The 16,702-nt window shown below is 42.6% G+C and overlaps 1 protein-coding gene across 1 annotated transcript in view; it reads left to right on the top strand.

Annotated features, from left to right (window-relative positions):
• The window catches only part of THOC2 (THO complex subunit 2), a 202,565-nt gene that overhangs the window by 98,624 nt on the left and 87,239 nt on the right, over positions 1-16,702 (top strand). The window contains exons 19-26 of the mRNA XM_068251182.1: positions 103-199; positions 425-542; positions 3,300-3,479; positions 5,353-5,517; positions 5,727-6,002; positions 6,763-6,904; positions 11,366-11,523; positions 12,445-12,573. Coding sequence (XP_068107283.1) covers positions 103-199; positions 425-542; positions 3,300-3,479; positions 5,353-5,517; positions 5,727-6,002; positions 6,763-6,904; positions 11,366-11,523; positions 12,445-12,573 — 1,265 coding nt within the window. The remainder of the gene's footprint in view (positions 1-102; positions 200-424; positions 543-3,299; positions 3,480-5,352; positions 5,518-5,726; positions 6,003-6,762; positions 6,905-11,365; positions 11,524-12,444; positions 12,574-16,702) is intronic.

The raw sequence follows: 16,702 nt of genomic DNA on the forward strand, positions 1-16,702 counted from the left end.
TATTTTGTTTTATGTTGGGAGAAATTTTCTAGCACTGCCTTTCTGACTTCCTGGTAATAGGTTTGCACAGCTTGATGTATACTTACTTTCTTATCTCTCCAGGTCTAGCTAGCTTCTGTGGAGCGATTTGTAGGAAATATCCTATTGAATTAGCTGGGCTTTTGCAGTACGTAGCAAACCAACTAAAAGCCGGTAAAAGGTAAGCACCATTTGATTCTTTCATTGATTTGGATTTACAATGAGGCGGCCATTTGAATGCGCTCCGCCAGTAAAATGTAGCGTGTCTGAATTCTTATTCCTCGGAGATTCTGGGTTGTGTATAAACTAGCTGTATGAATTTCTCAGGGCTGTGTTTATTGAAATGCTAACGGTGAGTGTAATGTAATGGATCTATCCATTATTCTCTCTCACACTTCTCTTTTAGCTTTGATTTACTGATTCTGAAAGAGGTGGTACAAAAGATGGCTGGGATTGAAATTACTGAAGAAATCACAATGGAACAGCTAGAAGCGATGACTGGTGGAGAGCAACTTAAAGCTGAGGTGAAAGAGATAATATGATGCCCGCTGACACTTATTTTAAGTACACGCACATATCAAAGCTGCCTTTGTTACAGCGATCTTTTACATACTCACTCTGATGTTGTAGAGTAAACCATTTTCACTGTGTATTACCTGTAAAGTCCTTTTGTTGCACTCTACATTTCAACACTGTCAGTCAACAATTAGTTTTTATTCCCATTTTGAAGAAGACAAATCGTATGTTAGAAACCTTATGAAAGGTGAAGTTTGAACAATTCTGTTTGAATGTGTTTTCTTGCTAACATTCTCCTAGGGAAACAAAGCATTTCCTTTTCTAGTTCCAGTTAGTATTTTTTGTGAGAGCACACAATGGCTGCTTAGCTGCCTGTCTCATAGTCTCTGGAGCAATCAGGACTCAATCCCTCAGGCAACAGTTGGAATGGGAGGGGGAGGGGTGGGGGCTAGGGCTAAGGCTGTGCAAGTTCTGTTGCTATGCAGCGGGAGGAGCGCTGATAAAAAAAAAAAACTCTGCATGATAGAGTGGCACGGAGATGGCAGGGTAAGGGCCCTTTTACACTTAATCAGTTGGTGTGCGTTAGTACGCGTTAGTATGCGTTAGTATGCGTTGGTACGCGGTTTTTCCATTGCAGTGCATTGTGACAAAGATTTCAGTTAAAACGCGTTAAGTGTGAAAGGTGCCATAGGAAAACATGGGCATTACTTTGAAAATCAGTTTTCTTTCTGTTTTAACTGAAAGCAACTGATTAAGTGTAAAAGGGCCCTAAGTAGAACAACTATGGTATGCCTCTGGCAGAATCAATCCGCCAGGTTGATTATTTTTTTACAAGTCGGGAGATTGGGGGCCGCTGTAGAAGAGCTATTTTCTCAGCAGAGGTGGCACCAACTGGATGCTTTGCCCGAGGACCATCTTGCCTGTTCACAAGTCTTAAAGGAGTTATCAGGGGAAAAATTAATAAAATAAGTGCTACTTACCGAGGGCTTCCTCCAGCCCCAAGCTCCCTGCATGTCCCTCGCTGCTGCTCTCTCCGCAGCCGTTCACCGCAGCTCGTTCCCGGTCCCCGGCAATGACATCAGGCTGACCTCCAAGTTGGCCTGTACTGCGCGAGCGGTGCTGTCAATCACCGCCACGTGGGCCAGAGCGGACTGCGCAGGCACAGAACTACTGCGCCTGCGTGGTCCGCTTCGGCCCACGTGGCGGTGATTGACAGCGCCGCTCGTGCAGGCGCAGTACAGGCCGACCTGGAGGTCGACCTGACGTCATCTGCGGCGAACCGGGCGGGACATGCTTGGGGCTGGAGGAAGCCACTGGTAAGTAACACTTATTAATTTTCCCTGATAACTGCTTTAAGATTACACTGCTGTAAAGTTCTTTGGGTTAAGTTGGTTCTCTCCTTTAGGTAGGATAACAGGATGGTAAGTGTGAAGTAAAACAAAGCTAGACTGCTGACTTTGACATTTCCTGATCTTTAAATAGATTTATAGAATCATTTAGATTCCAGAAAGGGATTTATAAGCTTAGAGGGTTCTCAGCCAAGGTGGCTGGTATGGATTGTGTTTATAATCTTTATTTCTAGAACATTTTTCTAACAACTAAACAAACGCAACAAATAGCATACGCAATATAATGGTCTTAAAAACTCATCAATAATGGCATCACATTAAAACATCCTATATCAATTTAGTATTAATACCAAACTAACAGGAAAATCCTTCTTCGCACATCCCTTCTCCACCAGCCACCATCTTCCAAGTGAAGGTCCATTTTACGCCCAACTTAAGCCCTAACCTTCTAGTTCCCCTTTACCCCCCAGACCTAGTTTCCCAGGTTCCTCCCCTTTGACCCAAGCTACTAAGGGGAGGAACACCCCATACCGCTGCCCCGGGACGTCCCAGCCTTAGGCCTTTGCCACTATCAATGGGCCTTTTGATCTCCTTTTGTCTCCCGCATGTCAAGCGACCCTATATATCTCGAACCCACATGTAATCCTCAGAGTTTCTAAACTCCAACCACTTTGCCCAGGTATTACAGAACACGTCCGACCTGTTCTGCCTAAGATCCTCCATATTCATTATATCATCTACTTCAGTTCCCAATTGACGGAGGTGTAGCCTGTTTCCATCTCCTAGTCACCAAAATTTTGAGAGCATTTAAGAGATGCTTCAGTTGCAAATTCTTATATTTTCTTTAATGCTCCACGTATTCATGTGCAGCAAAACAAAAGCAAGGTCATCTGGTGGAGTGAACCCCCAAATCCTCTGGATATACTATGGTATGGATTGTGTTTGAGGAGAATCTAGTGCGAGTACAGAGGCCCTGATGCATTGACAGGAATTCTGTAGACCTGGATTGCCTCAATTGAATACAGACCTGAGCACACTGTTCTTTACTCCTCCTGCCTGAAGCCGCTCTGTCATGTGATGTGACTTTCATCCCTTCTCACCCCTCCGTATCAACAGATCCATAGCAACAGATTACATTGCTAGTAGCATGTACAACACTCTGTCCCAAACTGTCGCCTGATGTGTCCTGATCCCTGCGGTTTACAGTAATTGTGCATGTCTACGCATCTTTACTGTGAAAGTTAAATGGAGCGTCACATCACCCACAGGGACCTAGAGGATTGTCCCCTAAATATATATTATTCTTAATCAGTAACCTAGTGACTTTTGGGTGGGTGTTCAGCTTGGGTGCCAGTATTGATTTTTAGGCCAGTTATTTCAGTGACATGTCTTACAATGTGGAATTCTTTCTCTTAGGGTGGTTACTTTGGACAGATTAGAAACACAAAGAAGTCTTCTCAAAGATTAAAAGATGCCTTGCTGGACCATGACTTGGCTCTTCCCTTGTGTCTGTTGATGGCGCAGCAGAGGAATGGTGTGATCTTTCACGAAGGAGGAGAGAAGCACTTGAAGCTTGTGGGAAAACTATATGACCAAGTAAGTATATAACAAGGTGTCAGGATACCAATGCTTCACAATGGGTTGATGTATGCAGTATTCTTATGGGGAGCACAGAGGCTCAGTGGTTAGTACTATAGCAAAATAGAATTCTGGATTAAGATACCTGTAGGACATTATACAGTAGTGTGTTAATTAGCATGCATTTAAATTGGCCATAAGGTATGTATATTATGGTGACATTATAATGTGAGGGACTTATGTGAAAGAACTTACAGTTAAAGTACCATTATCATGACAAAATATAACATTTTAAATCAATACATATAAACTGCAAATTTCTTCCAGAGTAAAATGCACTGTATTGCTGTTATTTACAGTAGGCAGTAAAAACAGATCCGACAGATTTTGGACTAGTGACTACCCGTTGAGAAGACCGACTAGTCCAAAATTTGTGGGATGTTAGATTTTTGCTAACTACTGTAAGTGACAGCGATATAGAAAAATAATAATTTCTACTGCATTTTACTCTGGGAGAAATCTACATTTTATATGTACTGTATAGTCTGGCATATAAGACTACTTTTTAACCCTTAAAAATCTTCTGAAAAGTCGGGGGTCATCTTATACACCGGGTGTGTTTGATGCCAGGTGATACACGGTGCTGATACGTGATGTGCATGCGGGACATGCTGATGATTAATTACTGGGTGCTGGGGATTCGGCTGTCGCCACATACATTGAGGAGAGCTCATCGCTCACACTGCAAGGTCTGGGATGCCCAGGGAATGGAAGAAAGAGATCACGCTATGCACATAATACACGCCTCTTCCATCCGTAGTGGACTGTAGGGAGGCGGCGCAGGCGCGCATGTGCGAGATCTGAGAGGAGGAGGTAAATGGGATACAAGGGCAGGCCAGATAGGTGTTTTATGGGCACAGCGCAATCTGTTCTTCCATACCGCTCTGATAAACATGGAGAATTGACCAATCCACTTTAAGACAAGTAGAACTGACCAGTCTGCTTATGAAGAGGGAGAGTTGACCAATCCAACCAGTCAATCACCTGTGTACTTTTATATACTGGGTACCACATACAGTACAGCACCAGTATCTGTTCATACATAGCACCAGTATATGATTTTTTTTTTGTTTGGTGTGCGTTGGAAGAGGGGGGGGGGGGGGTAGTCTTATACGTGGAGTATATCCCACACTCTATATTTTAACTGGAAAAGTTGGGAGGTCGTCTTATATGCCGGAATATATGGTATGTATTTTACATTTTTCGTAATTGTTAACCTTTATATTCTTCTGGGACATATTAAAGTGCACCCGAAGTGGGGGGAGGACTTTTTAAACAGAACGTTTCACCATGTACTGGGTTATGTGTACTAACAAGCGGTCAAATTAGTTTCTTCATCATTATTAGTATAGTGAAGTAATCCCCACGAGTAAGCTCTGATCAAAGCTGGGTTGGGGCAGTCTCCCACAGCTTTACAAAGATGCAGTGCTAGTCTCCACCCATCTCCACCCACAGTGTGCTGTCAAATCACACCCACCTTCCCCCAGCATGATGTTCGAGCAGAAAATATGTGGGGTTTGATATTATACTCCAAATCTGCATTTCCGTTTTCACAGAAAACACTTTTCACTTGAAAACTTTGTGTCTTACCTCCAGTTCAAATGACTTCCCAGACAGCGTTCTTGTATCTCTTGCTGTGATGATGATGAAAAATGTGCAACTTTTCTTAGCGTAGCTGCCTTGCAAACCTTCTGCTTGTACCTACTTGCTTGCTCGTTATTTCATGCTTTCACAATATTCCTTATCCCTGAAAGAATTCGTTATTTTTTTGACCTTCTCTAACACATTATCATAAATGCAAATTGCTCATTGTATTTTCCTTTCATTTCAGTGTCATGATACTTTGGTACAGTTTGGTGGATTTTTAGCCTCTAATTTAAGTACAGAAGATTACATAAAACGAGTTCCATCAATAGACGTGTTATGCAATGAATTTCACACCCCACACGACGCTGCATTCTTCCTGTCGAGACCTATGTATGCTCATCACATCTCGGTAAGTATACGCTCTTGTTTCGAACAGAAAATATGATCTCCTGGGGATGTCATTCATTGCTGCTACGGCACATTTATTAAAAGTCCCATTTATGTAACAGTATTTTATTTGCATTTGATAGAGTGGTGTTGTTTCCATTCTGTTTAATTTACTGGTATTTTAATGTATGTGTTTATATTAAATTTATTGATTTCTGTTTTCTTCCCCAGTCAAAGTATGATGAGCTAAAGAAGGCGGAGAAGGGAAGCAAACAGCAACATAAAGTGCACAAATATATTACATCGTGTGAAGTAGTTATGGCTCCAGTACATGAAGCGGTGGTTTCCTTACATCCTCCTAAAGTGTGGGATGACATCAGCCCTCAGTTTTATGCCACATTTTGGTCTCTGACGATGTATGATCTAGCAGTCCCAACCTCCAGCTATACAAGAGAAGTCAATAAACTAAAAGCACAGATGAAAGCCATTGAGGACAATCTTGAAATGGTAAGTTGTACACTTCTCAGTCTTCTAAATCTGAGAATGTTATGGTCCATTTGCAGTGCAATTTTGTTAAGAAACTTTAGTCCTGCTTTAATTGCTTAAAAGTCTCCACGAGGCCAAAAAAGAAATGTAATTTTACTTACCGGTGGCATATTCCAGCACCTAAAAGTCATTTAGTTCCCTCACCGCCACTCCTGTTGTCCCCGGGGTCCCGCTGGCAGTCAATTCCTTCTGCGTATGCGCCCGCTTTACGTGAGAACGCACCCACGTCCCCTGGAACGCACTGCGCTGGCGGGCAGCGATCCCTGCACTACCGGCTGCCAGTGGGAACCCAGGGAGGACCAAAGCCTCGTGTTGGTGCTCCCTGTGCTAAGTGTTCCCTTTCCTAATTGTTAAGAAATAACCTACGGTAAACCTTATTCCTTGCAACATATATGACTCTGTCTTTCCATAATTTAGGCTCCTGCTATTGCCAGCGCTCGAATTACACAGTTATCGTAATTCAGTCTCTGGCTGATGCCGACAGTTATAGCCCTAATTTTAAATTAAGACCTATGGCGGCACCCAGGTCACCAGGCACCCTAATTACCTGTTTTGCCTGCAGATATCGGCTCTAGGGAAAATAACAGTGAAAGCATGATAATTATGCAGATAATGTAGCATTTACTTGAGGTACCATATGCTCTGAGTAGTGGTTTGCTATAAGGCTCGTCTTACTCACTTCTTTGTTGGTGATCTTTAATATCCAAACATCTGCTTGCAGCCTCCAAATAAAAAGAAAAAAGAAAAGGAGAGATGCACTGCTCTGCAGGATAAGCTTCTGGAGGAGGAGAAGAAGCAGTCGGAGCATGTAAGCAGAGTGCTGCAGAGACTGAAGTTAGAAAAGGACTCCTGGCTTCTGGCCCGTGAGTATACAATGCCCAGACGCACTGCTCAGCTCTATTGTCCTTTCAAATTACGTTTATTTTCAAGTGATTTATTTCTGCACCTTTTCATGAAAGTACACTGCGTCAGCAAGTGCTCGTTCACAGCAGCTATGCATTATACTGCTCTAGTGCTAACGCTCCTCGCTGGAATGTAGATAGGACCGAGCAGTTTGTAACTTTGTTATTTTCTCCTTTTGAAAAAAAAAACTTACTGAAATAATGAGAACTTTTAGGCCTCTTGCACACTGCAAGCAAATCAGATTCAGATTCAGATTTTTAATCTGTTTTTACATCCGATTCCGATTCAGATTTTTAATCTTAACTGCATGCTGCGTTTTTTGATCCGTTTTTCTGTTGAATGTATTCAAGGAAAATCGGAAACGGAATCGGAAACGGAATCGGAATCGGAAAACGGATTTGCAGTGTGCAGGGAGCCTTAAACTGCTGATAAATGACCTAAAAGTGCTTACTTCATAGACACAGGAGCCAAAATAGGTTTCTGGGAAATTAAATTGTTTGCCAGAGCAAGGGAAAACTAAAGTATATAGCAGCAGCAGAAGACTAATCCCTTGTGCATTGTGGTTGTAGAAAATCAATCGTGGGAAGTTTTAGTTATGAAATGCTCGTAAAAAATAAAACTGAACTAAATGAAAATAATAATATAAAGAGTGTGATTTTCTACCATTTGCTCACACTACATCTTCACTTTGGCCCTCCAAGAGTTTTTCACTTCTTTTACTTAAAGCGGATCCAAGATGAAAAACTAACTATAACAAGTAACTTGTCTATATATCTTATATAAAGTTTACACAGCAAATCTAGCTGCAATCAGCTTCAACAGTTTATGATTATTTATTCCTGTGATACAATGAGAGCAGCCATGTTCTGTTTGTCACATTACACACAGGCAAGCTGATCTGCATCTCCATCCCTCAGCCTGTGCAAACTTCCCTCTCCTCTTCCCCTCTGCCTCAGAAATCTCTGGCCAGTAACCTCTTCCAGACTGAGCTCCCATAATTACTTGCTACGAAGGCTCAGAATGCCAAGGCACTCTGGAGAAGTTGTGGGTGAGACTTGTTTAGTTTATAGGGAATTAGAGTATTAAAACAAAACAAAAAAATAATTTTGCTTGAGAAATGCTCATAAACTATATGAAAGGAACACAATTATGCAATGAGTAAAAGTTTATCTTGGATCAACTTTAAAGGAAACCCGAAGGGAGAGTGATATGGAGGCTGCTGTATTATTTCCTTGTAAACAATGCCAGTTGCCTGGCAGTCCTGTTGGTCTTCTGGCATACATTGTGTCTGAGTCAAAAGCCTGGAACAAGCATATGACTAATCCAGTAAAACCTAAGGCTACATACACACTTGAGATAAAAGTATTTGGAAAAGGCAAGATCACAGACCAATTTTACCCCATTCCATGTAGTATGAGAGCCAAACTCTACACAGCTCTACTGCAGATCCTCATACACACCTTGTTTAACAGATATTCATCTGCATATCTGACAATCCTCTGCAGATCTGAAGATCCATTCTGGTGGATCTGATCTGCAGATGAATGTCTGTTAAACAAGGTGTGTATGAGGATCTGCAGATAGACTAAGAATGCATTTTGCAAGAAGGGATCTTTTTCAGGAACTGATCTTTTGCAGATACTGATCTGTTGAATCATCTTGCAAAGATTTTTATCTGATGGGGAGTTCAGCTCAATAGAATAGACTGTGTAGAGTATGGCTCTCATACTACATGAAGGGTGGTAAAATTGGTCTGTGATCTTACCTTTTCCAGAGACTTTTATCTGAAGTGTGTATGTAGCCTAAGTCAGAGTACCTGATCTGCATATGATTGTTTAGGGTCTATTGCTAAAAGTATTCGACATGCAGGATCAGGAGGACTGCCAGGTAACTGGTATTGTTTTAAAGGAAATATATATGGCACCCTCTGTATCCCTCTCAACTCGGGTTCCCTTAAATTCTGCCTGCTGTACTACAGTTCTCTATCTCAGGGCTTTTCAATCTTTTCACTAATTGTACCACTTTTATCACCTGAAAATGTAGAAGTCAGACCAGTGGGCCTGCGCAGTAGAGCGGACCCGATCAGGCTCAGCCGTTTGCACCAAAATCAAAGCGGAGAGCTGCTACGGCGTATGCTGGTATGCTGACAAGGAGATCTTGGGGCGTCCTTTTGCTGGATCCCCTCTACTGTGGAGGAAGGTGGAAGCCTCTTTAGCCCCTGAGGTCCTCGCTGGCTGTGCTGCCCTGCAGAATAGTTCAGACCTCAGATCAGCAGTAACCCCACTGTCACTGTGCACCGATTGCCTGGCTGTCTCTTCACCACTGATCTGAGGTCTGAAGTATGCCGCAGGGCAGCACAGAGGGGAGTGAACGAGGGGAGCTGAACGTTGTGGAGGCAAGATGGGATGATCACAAGTGGCAGACAAACCTGGTGTGTACCACCTGGCCAACAGCAAAGTACCACCGGTGGTACGCGTACCACAGGTTGAAAAGCCCTGCTCTAGCTGGCTTCTACAGTCTCCTTGGCACCCACTATGCATGTTTGAGGGTGTCATTTCACTAAAGGGTCCTTGTAGAGGAATTAAGTGAGGATCATAGATAGGAGGGTTAAGCAAATTTAGTCTCATTTTCTCTAAATGTCCGGAGAGCAAAAAGTGTTCATTAGTGAGAGCAGTTTTCACTTGATTTGTTTCGCAGCAAGTCAAGTTGACATAGACTTTGTAAACCGAAATCTCGTAACCACCTGCATAAATTGGGTCATTAGCTTTTGAAAAGTGTTGGGATGATTAATAATATGTTGGGTAACAACATGCCTGATCTTTTATATAGTTTAGCTATGTAACAGTTACATTAATTACATTTATATAAGTTTTTATTAAAAAAAATTGATTAGATTCTGGTGTGTGTTTGCATGAAATTACTTTTTTTTGTAGAATCCCTGTTTTATTTTCTGTCTATTGGCTAAAAAATGTGAACTATTGACATTTTTTTTATTAGTCTATCTCCTGCACTTAGAAGCTGTTCTCTGCCAGGGAAGGCTTTTATGGCTGTTATTCCTTTTCAGTGAAGGTTGCACCATAGTCTGATTAAAGAGAAACTGTTGCCTTGCATACCTGATTTTTAACTTTTTCAGGCAGAAAAAGGAACACAATCTAGTTTTTAATTTCTATTCTTGGCACTGTTCACATCTATCTCATCATGTTACCTTGGGTACCCTTTAAAGGCGAATTCCACTTAGGTTAAAAAATGCTTTTATGATGAACATAAATCTAAATGGGTGGTACACAAGTGTTTTTGAAATAGAAGTGAAAAATCATTTTTAACACTTAAATTTACAGCGAGCTGAATTACTGTAACTGACAGTAAGCTCAAACTGATTTTCTTTGCAGCCTTACCGACAGCAGTCTCTTTAATTAGTACAGTTGCCTTGAGCCTTTTCAGAAATTCCTACCATGCTGCAGTATAATAAGCTTCACAGGGAAGAGGCTTTATTTTCTACACCTGTACTAATCCATTGACTGGCAGCAACCTTTGGTGCTCCTGTCTGCCAGGTTTTCGAAGATGCTTGATGGAAGGAACTTCAAACCTGTTTGACATTAGTTCTTGCTGTAAATAAATCCAAACTGAAAACACAGAGTTTTTTCTTAAAGAGAACTTGTACTGAAAAAAAGAGCCCCTGGCGGGGTACTTACCTCAGGAGTGGGAAGCCTATGGATCCGATTGAGGCTTCCCCTGTACTCCTTAGTCCCATGGTGGTCTCTCTAGGCCCCTCCAAAGCCACAGCCGTCAAATTTTCAGACTGTGCGCAGTAGCGCCTGCAATATTTACCTTCCCCCGACTTTAGCACAGGCGCTGCAGCGGCTCTCTACTCTGATCGCCACTGAGTGCGAAACAGGACCTTTTACCACAGAGCCTGGAAATATATAACCAGTTCCGTATTCTCTTTTAGCTCCACTAGCCTAGTCCCTCAGATTGGACATGCTTTATATTTTTATTTTATTTTTTATTTAAGTATTTATATAGCGCCGACATATTACGCAGTGCTGTACAGAGTATATTGTCTTGTTTCTAACTTTCCCTCCGAGGGACTCAAAATCTATGTATCGTGTAGTGTATGTATTGCAGACTAGGGCCAATTTAGGGGGAAGCTAATGAACTAATCTGTATGTTTTTGGGATGTGGGAGGAAACCAGAGTGCCCGGAGGAAACCCAGGCAGACACGGGGAGAACATACAAACTCCTTGCAGATGTTGTCCTTGCTGGGATTCGAACCAGGGACCCAGCGCTGCAAAGCGAGAGCACTAGCCATTACACAACCGTGCTACCCATATACTAACTATACCAAGTACCTTCAGTATTATTACGGTCTATTTATATAGCACTGACATATACATGATATTCTTTTCTATTGCTTTCATTAGGATCAACAAAAAATGAAACAATCACCAAGTTTTTACAGCTGTGCATATTTCCTCGATGTGTGTTCTCTGCCATCGATGCTGTTTACTGCGCTCGCTTTGTAGAGCTTGTCCACTTGCAGAAAACTCCAAACTTTTCTACTCTTCTGTGCTATGATCGAGTAAGTGTTATGTAGTTACAGTAGCAATGTTGTATCTATTGCTTTAAAGAAATGTGTTTTTGAAATGTAAAATTCTGACATCTCCTGTCTTATAAAACTCCTTCACAAATGTCACAAGCACCTGCATCCAAAGCAGTATATTTGTTTGCGATGTAGGCGCCCATCTTTTATTGCTGAATTATCCTTTATAGTCTGTAATAACATCAAGATTAGTGCAGTTGTAAATATTGATGCCTCAATATTTGCAACTGCACTAATCTTGATGTTAATCACTGCTGCATGTTCACCATTCTCTGCTATGGGATATGTTCCTTGAAGGATACCTTTTTATGAATATTATTGCACAAGTGTTGTCTTCAAATAAAGACTTTGTATTTTTGCATATAATTTTTTCAAGTTTCTTTAATATTTTGAATCTATACATCTTTGTACTAGTATAAAGTCTATGTGGGTGCTGTGGCACACCTTAGAGGATATTGCTCTTTTTACTTCCCTTTACACGGAATATAATCCCCACCTTGCAACATCCTAACCCTCCTACCCTGCTGTGTAAATCTTTAGGACAGTGTATCGCTCATCCAAGTAAAAAAGACAGAGTATGACGCATACATCACTCAGGCAGGCTGTGTGGGATCTACTCAGAAGTCCTTTGATCTACAGATAAATCACGATGTACACAATGGGCACCCATGCCCTAGGGCCTCAAAATGTGACATACTGGTGGGAAACTATGCTTTTCTGCTTGGTTGCAGAAAAGCGTTAGACATCGGTAAAATGCCCCACTGGCAGCCGGCCTTGTGAACCGGCCCTTACAATCTTTGCATACAGAATGCAATTTTTTTTGTCGTTTCCACAATTATGGTAAACATTGTTACATTTTTCTGACCATGTGACATATTCTCACAATTTTGTCTCATGCAGGTTTTCTCAGATATCATTTACACAGTTGCCAGTTGCACAGAGAATGAAGCCAGCCGCTATGGCAGGTTCCTGTGCTGCATGCTGGAGACAGTTACAAAGTGGCACAGTGATCGGGCAGTCTATGACAAGGTGAGGAACCTATAGATATTTATTTTATGGTAAACTTTTACTGTTTCTTTTTTTTTTTTTTTCCCATTGGTCATCATAGATGGGAGCAACATGCTTGTCTTTGACATGCATGTATTAACCGATGTTTAAATGTACAGTTCTTACGTGGTCCTTAACCTCTTCAGGGCCGTATGCTTACACCCCCCAGTGACCAGGCTATTTTTTTACAATTCAGGCCACTGCTGCTTTAAGGGCACGCTGCAGGGCTGTACAACTCTGCACACAAGTCATTCACCCCCCCCCCCCCTTTCTGCCCACCAACAGAGCTTTCTGGTGGTGGGCTCTGATCCCTCCTTTTTTTTTTTATTGCCTTTTTTTCATGTTTTTTTTTTTTTTATTAACCCCCTTGCCGTTCCAATTATTCCGGCAAGGGGGCTCCGCAGCACTTTTTTTAAACATTTTTTTTTTTCATTCATGTAGCTAGCCTAGCACTAGCTACATGATAGCCGCTGACAAGCGGCATCCCCCTACCTATTCTGATCGCCGCTGGCGCTGTTTGCAAGCAGGAAATCCCGTTCAGAACGAGTTTTCCTGCAAGGCTTCCCCCGTCGCCATGGCGGCGGGGCGGGAATGACGTCACCGATGTCGGGACGTCAGAGGGAAATCCCGATCCACCCCTCAGCGCTGCCTGGCACTGATTGGCCAGGCTGCGCAAGGGGTCTGCAGGGGGGGCAGCACGGCGAATCAGCGCCTAGCGGCGGCGATTGAGACATGCACACAGCTAGCGAAGTGCTAGCTGCGTGCAGTAAAAAGAAAATTGTGAAAATCGGCCCAGCGGGGCCTGAGCAATCCTCCTGCGCAGGTTACCCCGAGCTCAGCTCGGGATAACCGGCAAGGAGGTTAAACCCCTCCTTCCTTCCCCCCACCAAGCCAGTCGCAGCGATCAGCTCTCAAAGACATCAACCTATGAGAGCCGATCACACTGTGTCTCCCAGGGGGACAGCCATGTCACAGTGCTGTCCCCAGTACAGCACTGCCGTAGATAGCGCTGCGCAGTGTAAATAGGAGACTGATGACGGAGCGGAGCTGCGCATAGTCGGTGTGCGCGATCTCCTGAAAAACCCCTCTGCAGGACTTGACGCCAATAGGCATTAGGCGGTCCTGGGGCTGCCACCACATTCTTAGCAATCGGCGTTATGCGGTCGGCAAGGGGTTAAAACAAAATCTTCCACTTTTTCATAAATATATCACTTAATTGCTTATTTATTGGTACCATGTATAAATATGAAGCAATAGGGAGTAGCCTACATTTGTGAACTGATGCTGAAATGCTTCAAAAGGAAAATCTGTTTCTTTCTTTGCACCTCCCATAAAATCCTTTTCATATTTCATCTTCACCTCTTGGATGTAGTTTATCCTATGAAAATTGTTCACATTGATACACATTGCTGAATGTAACGTAGTAAACAGAATTGCTTATTTTTTACGATATTACTTTAAAAATTATTTAGTCACTGTTTGCCCCTTGTAAAATCTTTCCTCACCTTGTTTTACATTCTGAAATTTATCGCAGGTGGCGACATCTTCACTGCTGGCAGGTGCATCACTGAGGAAGGTTTGTTGTGTGTTTCTAAGTGTTAAGAAACACCTAAGCTCAGAGAAGGCTGCATAATAAACAGCCTAGGCCAGGAATGTCAAACCGATCTTATGAGGGCCGAGGTCCTCACACATTTTTGACGCAACTCAAATTAAATTGATGGGACTGAATCAGGAAAGGTGTGGTCCATCAGGTAGAACACGTTCCTCTCTTTCTCAGTCCATCCTAAACACTGGCATGGATCTGGCCCTCCAGACCTTGAATTGACACCTGTAATATATATATATATATATATATATATATATATATATATCTGTGCTGAAACCAGAGTCATTAATGTAAAATGGGTATCCTGAATAATTTGCTACATTCTACTAAATGCCACCTGGAGCTTCTCTTTAAATGAGGACATTAAAGGTGACAGAAATGGTGGCGATAGAAACTACTATATGATGAAAAAAACAACATAATCTGAGATATTAACAGTAGAAGCATAAGCGGTAGTTCTCGATAGCATAATAATTCAATGTAGAGCTGGGTGTCGCCATTGATTAGTGAAGTTGTTCAATTGGCTTTGATAGTTAAAGTGGCTTTGATAGTTAAAGGGATGGACCAATACCTTACTTTTAACGGGACAGGGCCCTATTTGAAAAGGACAAAATGAAACCTTGAGTACCCGTTCCTATTGAAACACAATGCCCCAGTCATCAGTTACACCATTTATATGTAAAAAGCAAATTTATGACTAGTGTATCTAAAGATGTTTGCGCAAAGTGAAGAGCTAAATCCACTACCTCCAAATTAACTTCACTACTGAAGGAGTTGGGTACTTTGCAATTGGCATTATTAAAGGGGAACCTGAGATAACAAAAAAAAAAATCTTACCTGGGGCTTCCTCCAGCCTGATCACTCCCTCTGCGCCGTCCTCCCACTCCTGGATCTTCCGGTATCTCCGGCCAGTTGGGGGTTAATGTGCATGTGCAGCCAGGCTGCACACGCCCGCCCTGCCGCGCTCCTGTCGCTGGGCTCAGTGGACGCCAGGCAACTGGTATTGTATAAAAGGGAAAAAATATGGCAGCCTCCATATCCCTCTACTTCAGTTGTCCTTTAAAGAGTACCTGAAGTAAAAAAACAACAACAAAAAAGCCTTTCATCCTAGGCTCTGACTTAAAGTAAACCTGTAAGGATAAAAACCTTCCCTAGGGGGTACTCTCCTCGGAAGGGGGAAGCCTCTGAATCCTCCATTGTCCTTCACAGACCCCCTCATACTGCTGGGACCCCAGAAAAAAATATACAATACCACCAGCAGTTGCCAATGCACACAGGCACAATAGCCGCTTTCCCCTCTGGCTCTGGGAGAGATAGCTGAGCCCCGATCAGGTCCGCTCTACTATACTGGGAACAGGAATTCACATTAATAAAAGGTGAACGTTATGACATTTACTCTTAGTATTGGGCATAGTGAGATTTCTTTTTCCCAGCAAAATAATTGGTATTAAATATGTAATAGGGAATTGAATTTGGAACAGAGCACTGTTAAAATCAGATTACAGAAACATACCATGTTTTTATTTGGCCACAAAGGATCTGAGTTTTCATTAGAAGAAAAATGTTCTGTGGGACTAGATGTGACAGTGCAAGATATGCCTGCAGAAGCTGCATATCTTCTTTTAGAAATGCTTCATGTTGGGAGTTTGAACTGTAGAGCTTCATCATCAGCTGGAGACAACTGATTAAAATCCCAGGCACTGCATTTAAATATTCATGCTGCCTTTGACAGTTTGCCTTCTCCTCGCTAACACGTTTCTCAGCCAAATTCCATGCTGTCACATCCTGCTGCATGTCAGCCATTCATGTCAATATTCAGTGAAGCATGCAAGCTCATCCTTCATATCACTGTATACGGGGCTGTGAGCTATGTAAAGTACCGCGCTCCTATTCTGTGCTCAGACTCTGTGAAGAAAGGCTTGTTTGTTTTCAGGACTAGACTTTACAAAACTCTGATGGCGGAAGATTTGCCTGCTTGTCTATAAAGCTGGACATACACTGACCGATATGGCCAACAGATGGATCCCTCTCCGATCATTATCTGATCAGAGAGCGGTCTATTTACTCTAATCCCTCCACATACTACACACAGATTTTCAATCGAGCATAGAATCTGTGTCTCAAAATCGCCCAAAAATCGGTCGATTGGGAATCATTTAAGGCTTTGACTTCTAGCAGATTTGATCGAATCATCAGGATATCAATGAAAAAGAATCGATGAGTGTTTGACCACTTTAAGGCCGAACTGAAGATTCCTTAAAACCAAACCGTTTCACTTACCTGGGGCTTCCCCAAGCTCCCTGCAGCCGTCTTGTCCCACGCTGTTCCTCTATGATCCTCCGTTCTCCCGCCGCAGTGCAGTTTCGTTACTGCCGACTTGTAAGTAGACGGAAACTGCGCCTGTGCAGCCCTGGCCACGCGTATCCTCCTTCACGTTACCTTCCGCTGCAGGACGGTAAGGCGAAGGGTAGGCGTGGCCAGGGCTGCGCAGGCGTAGCTGCCGTC

Source organism: Hyperolius riggenbachi, chromosome 8, assembly GCF_040937935.1.
Source record: "Hyperolius riggenbachi isolate aHypRig1 chromosome 8, aHypRig1.pri, whole genome shotgun sequence".
In the NCBI taxonomy this organism is placed as follows: Eukaryota; Metazoa; Chordata; class Amphibia; order Anura; family Hyperoliidae; genus Hyperolius; species Hyperolius riggenbachi.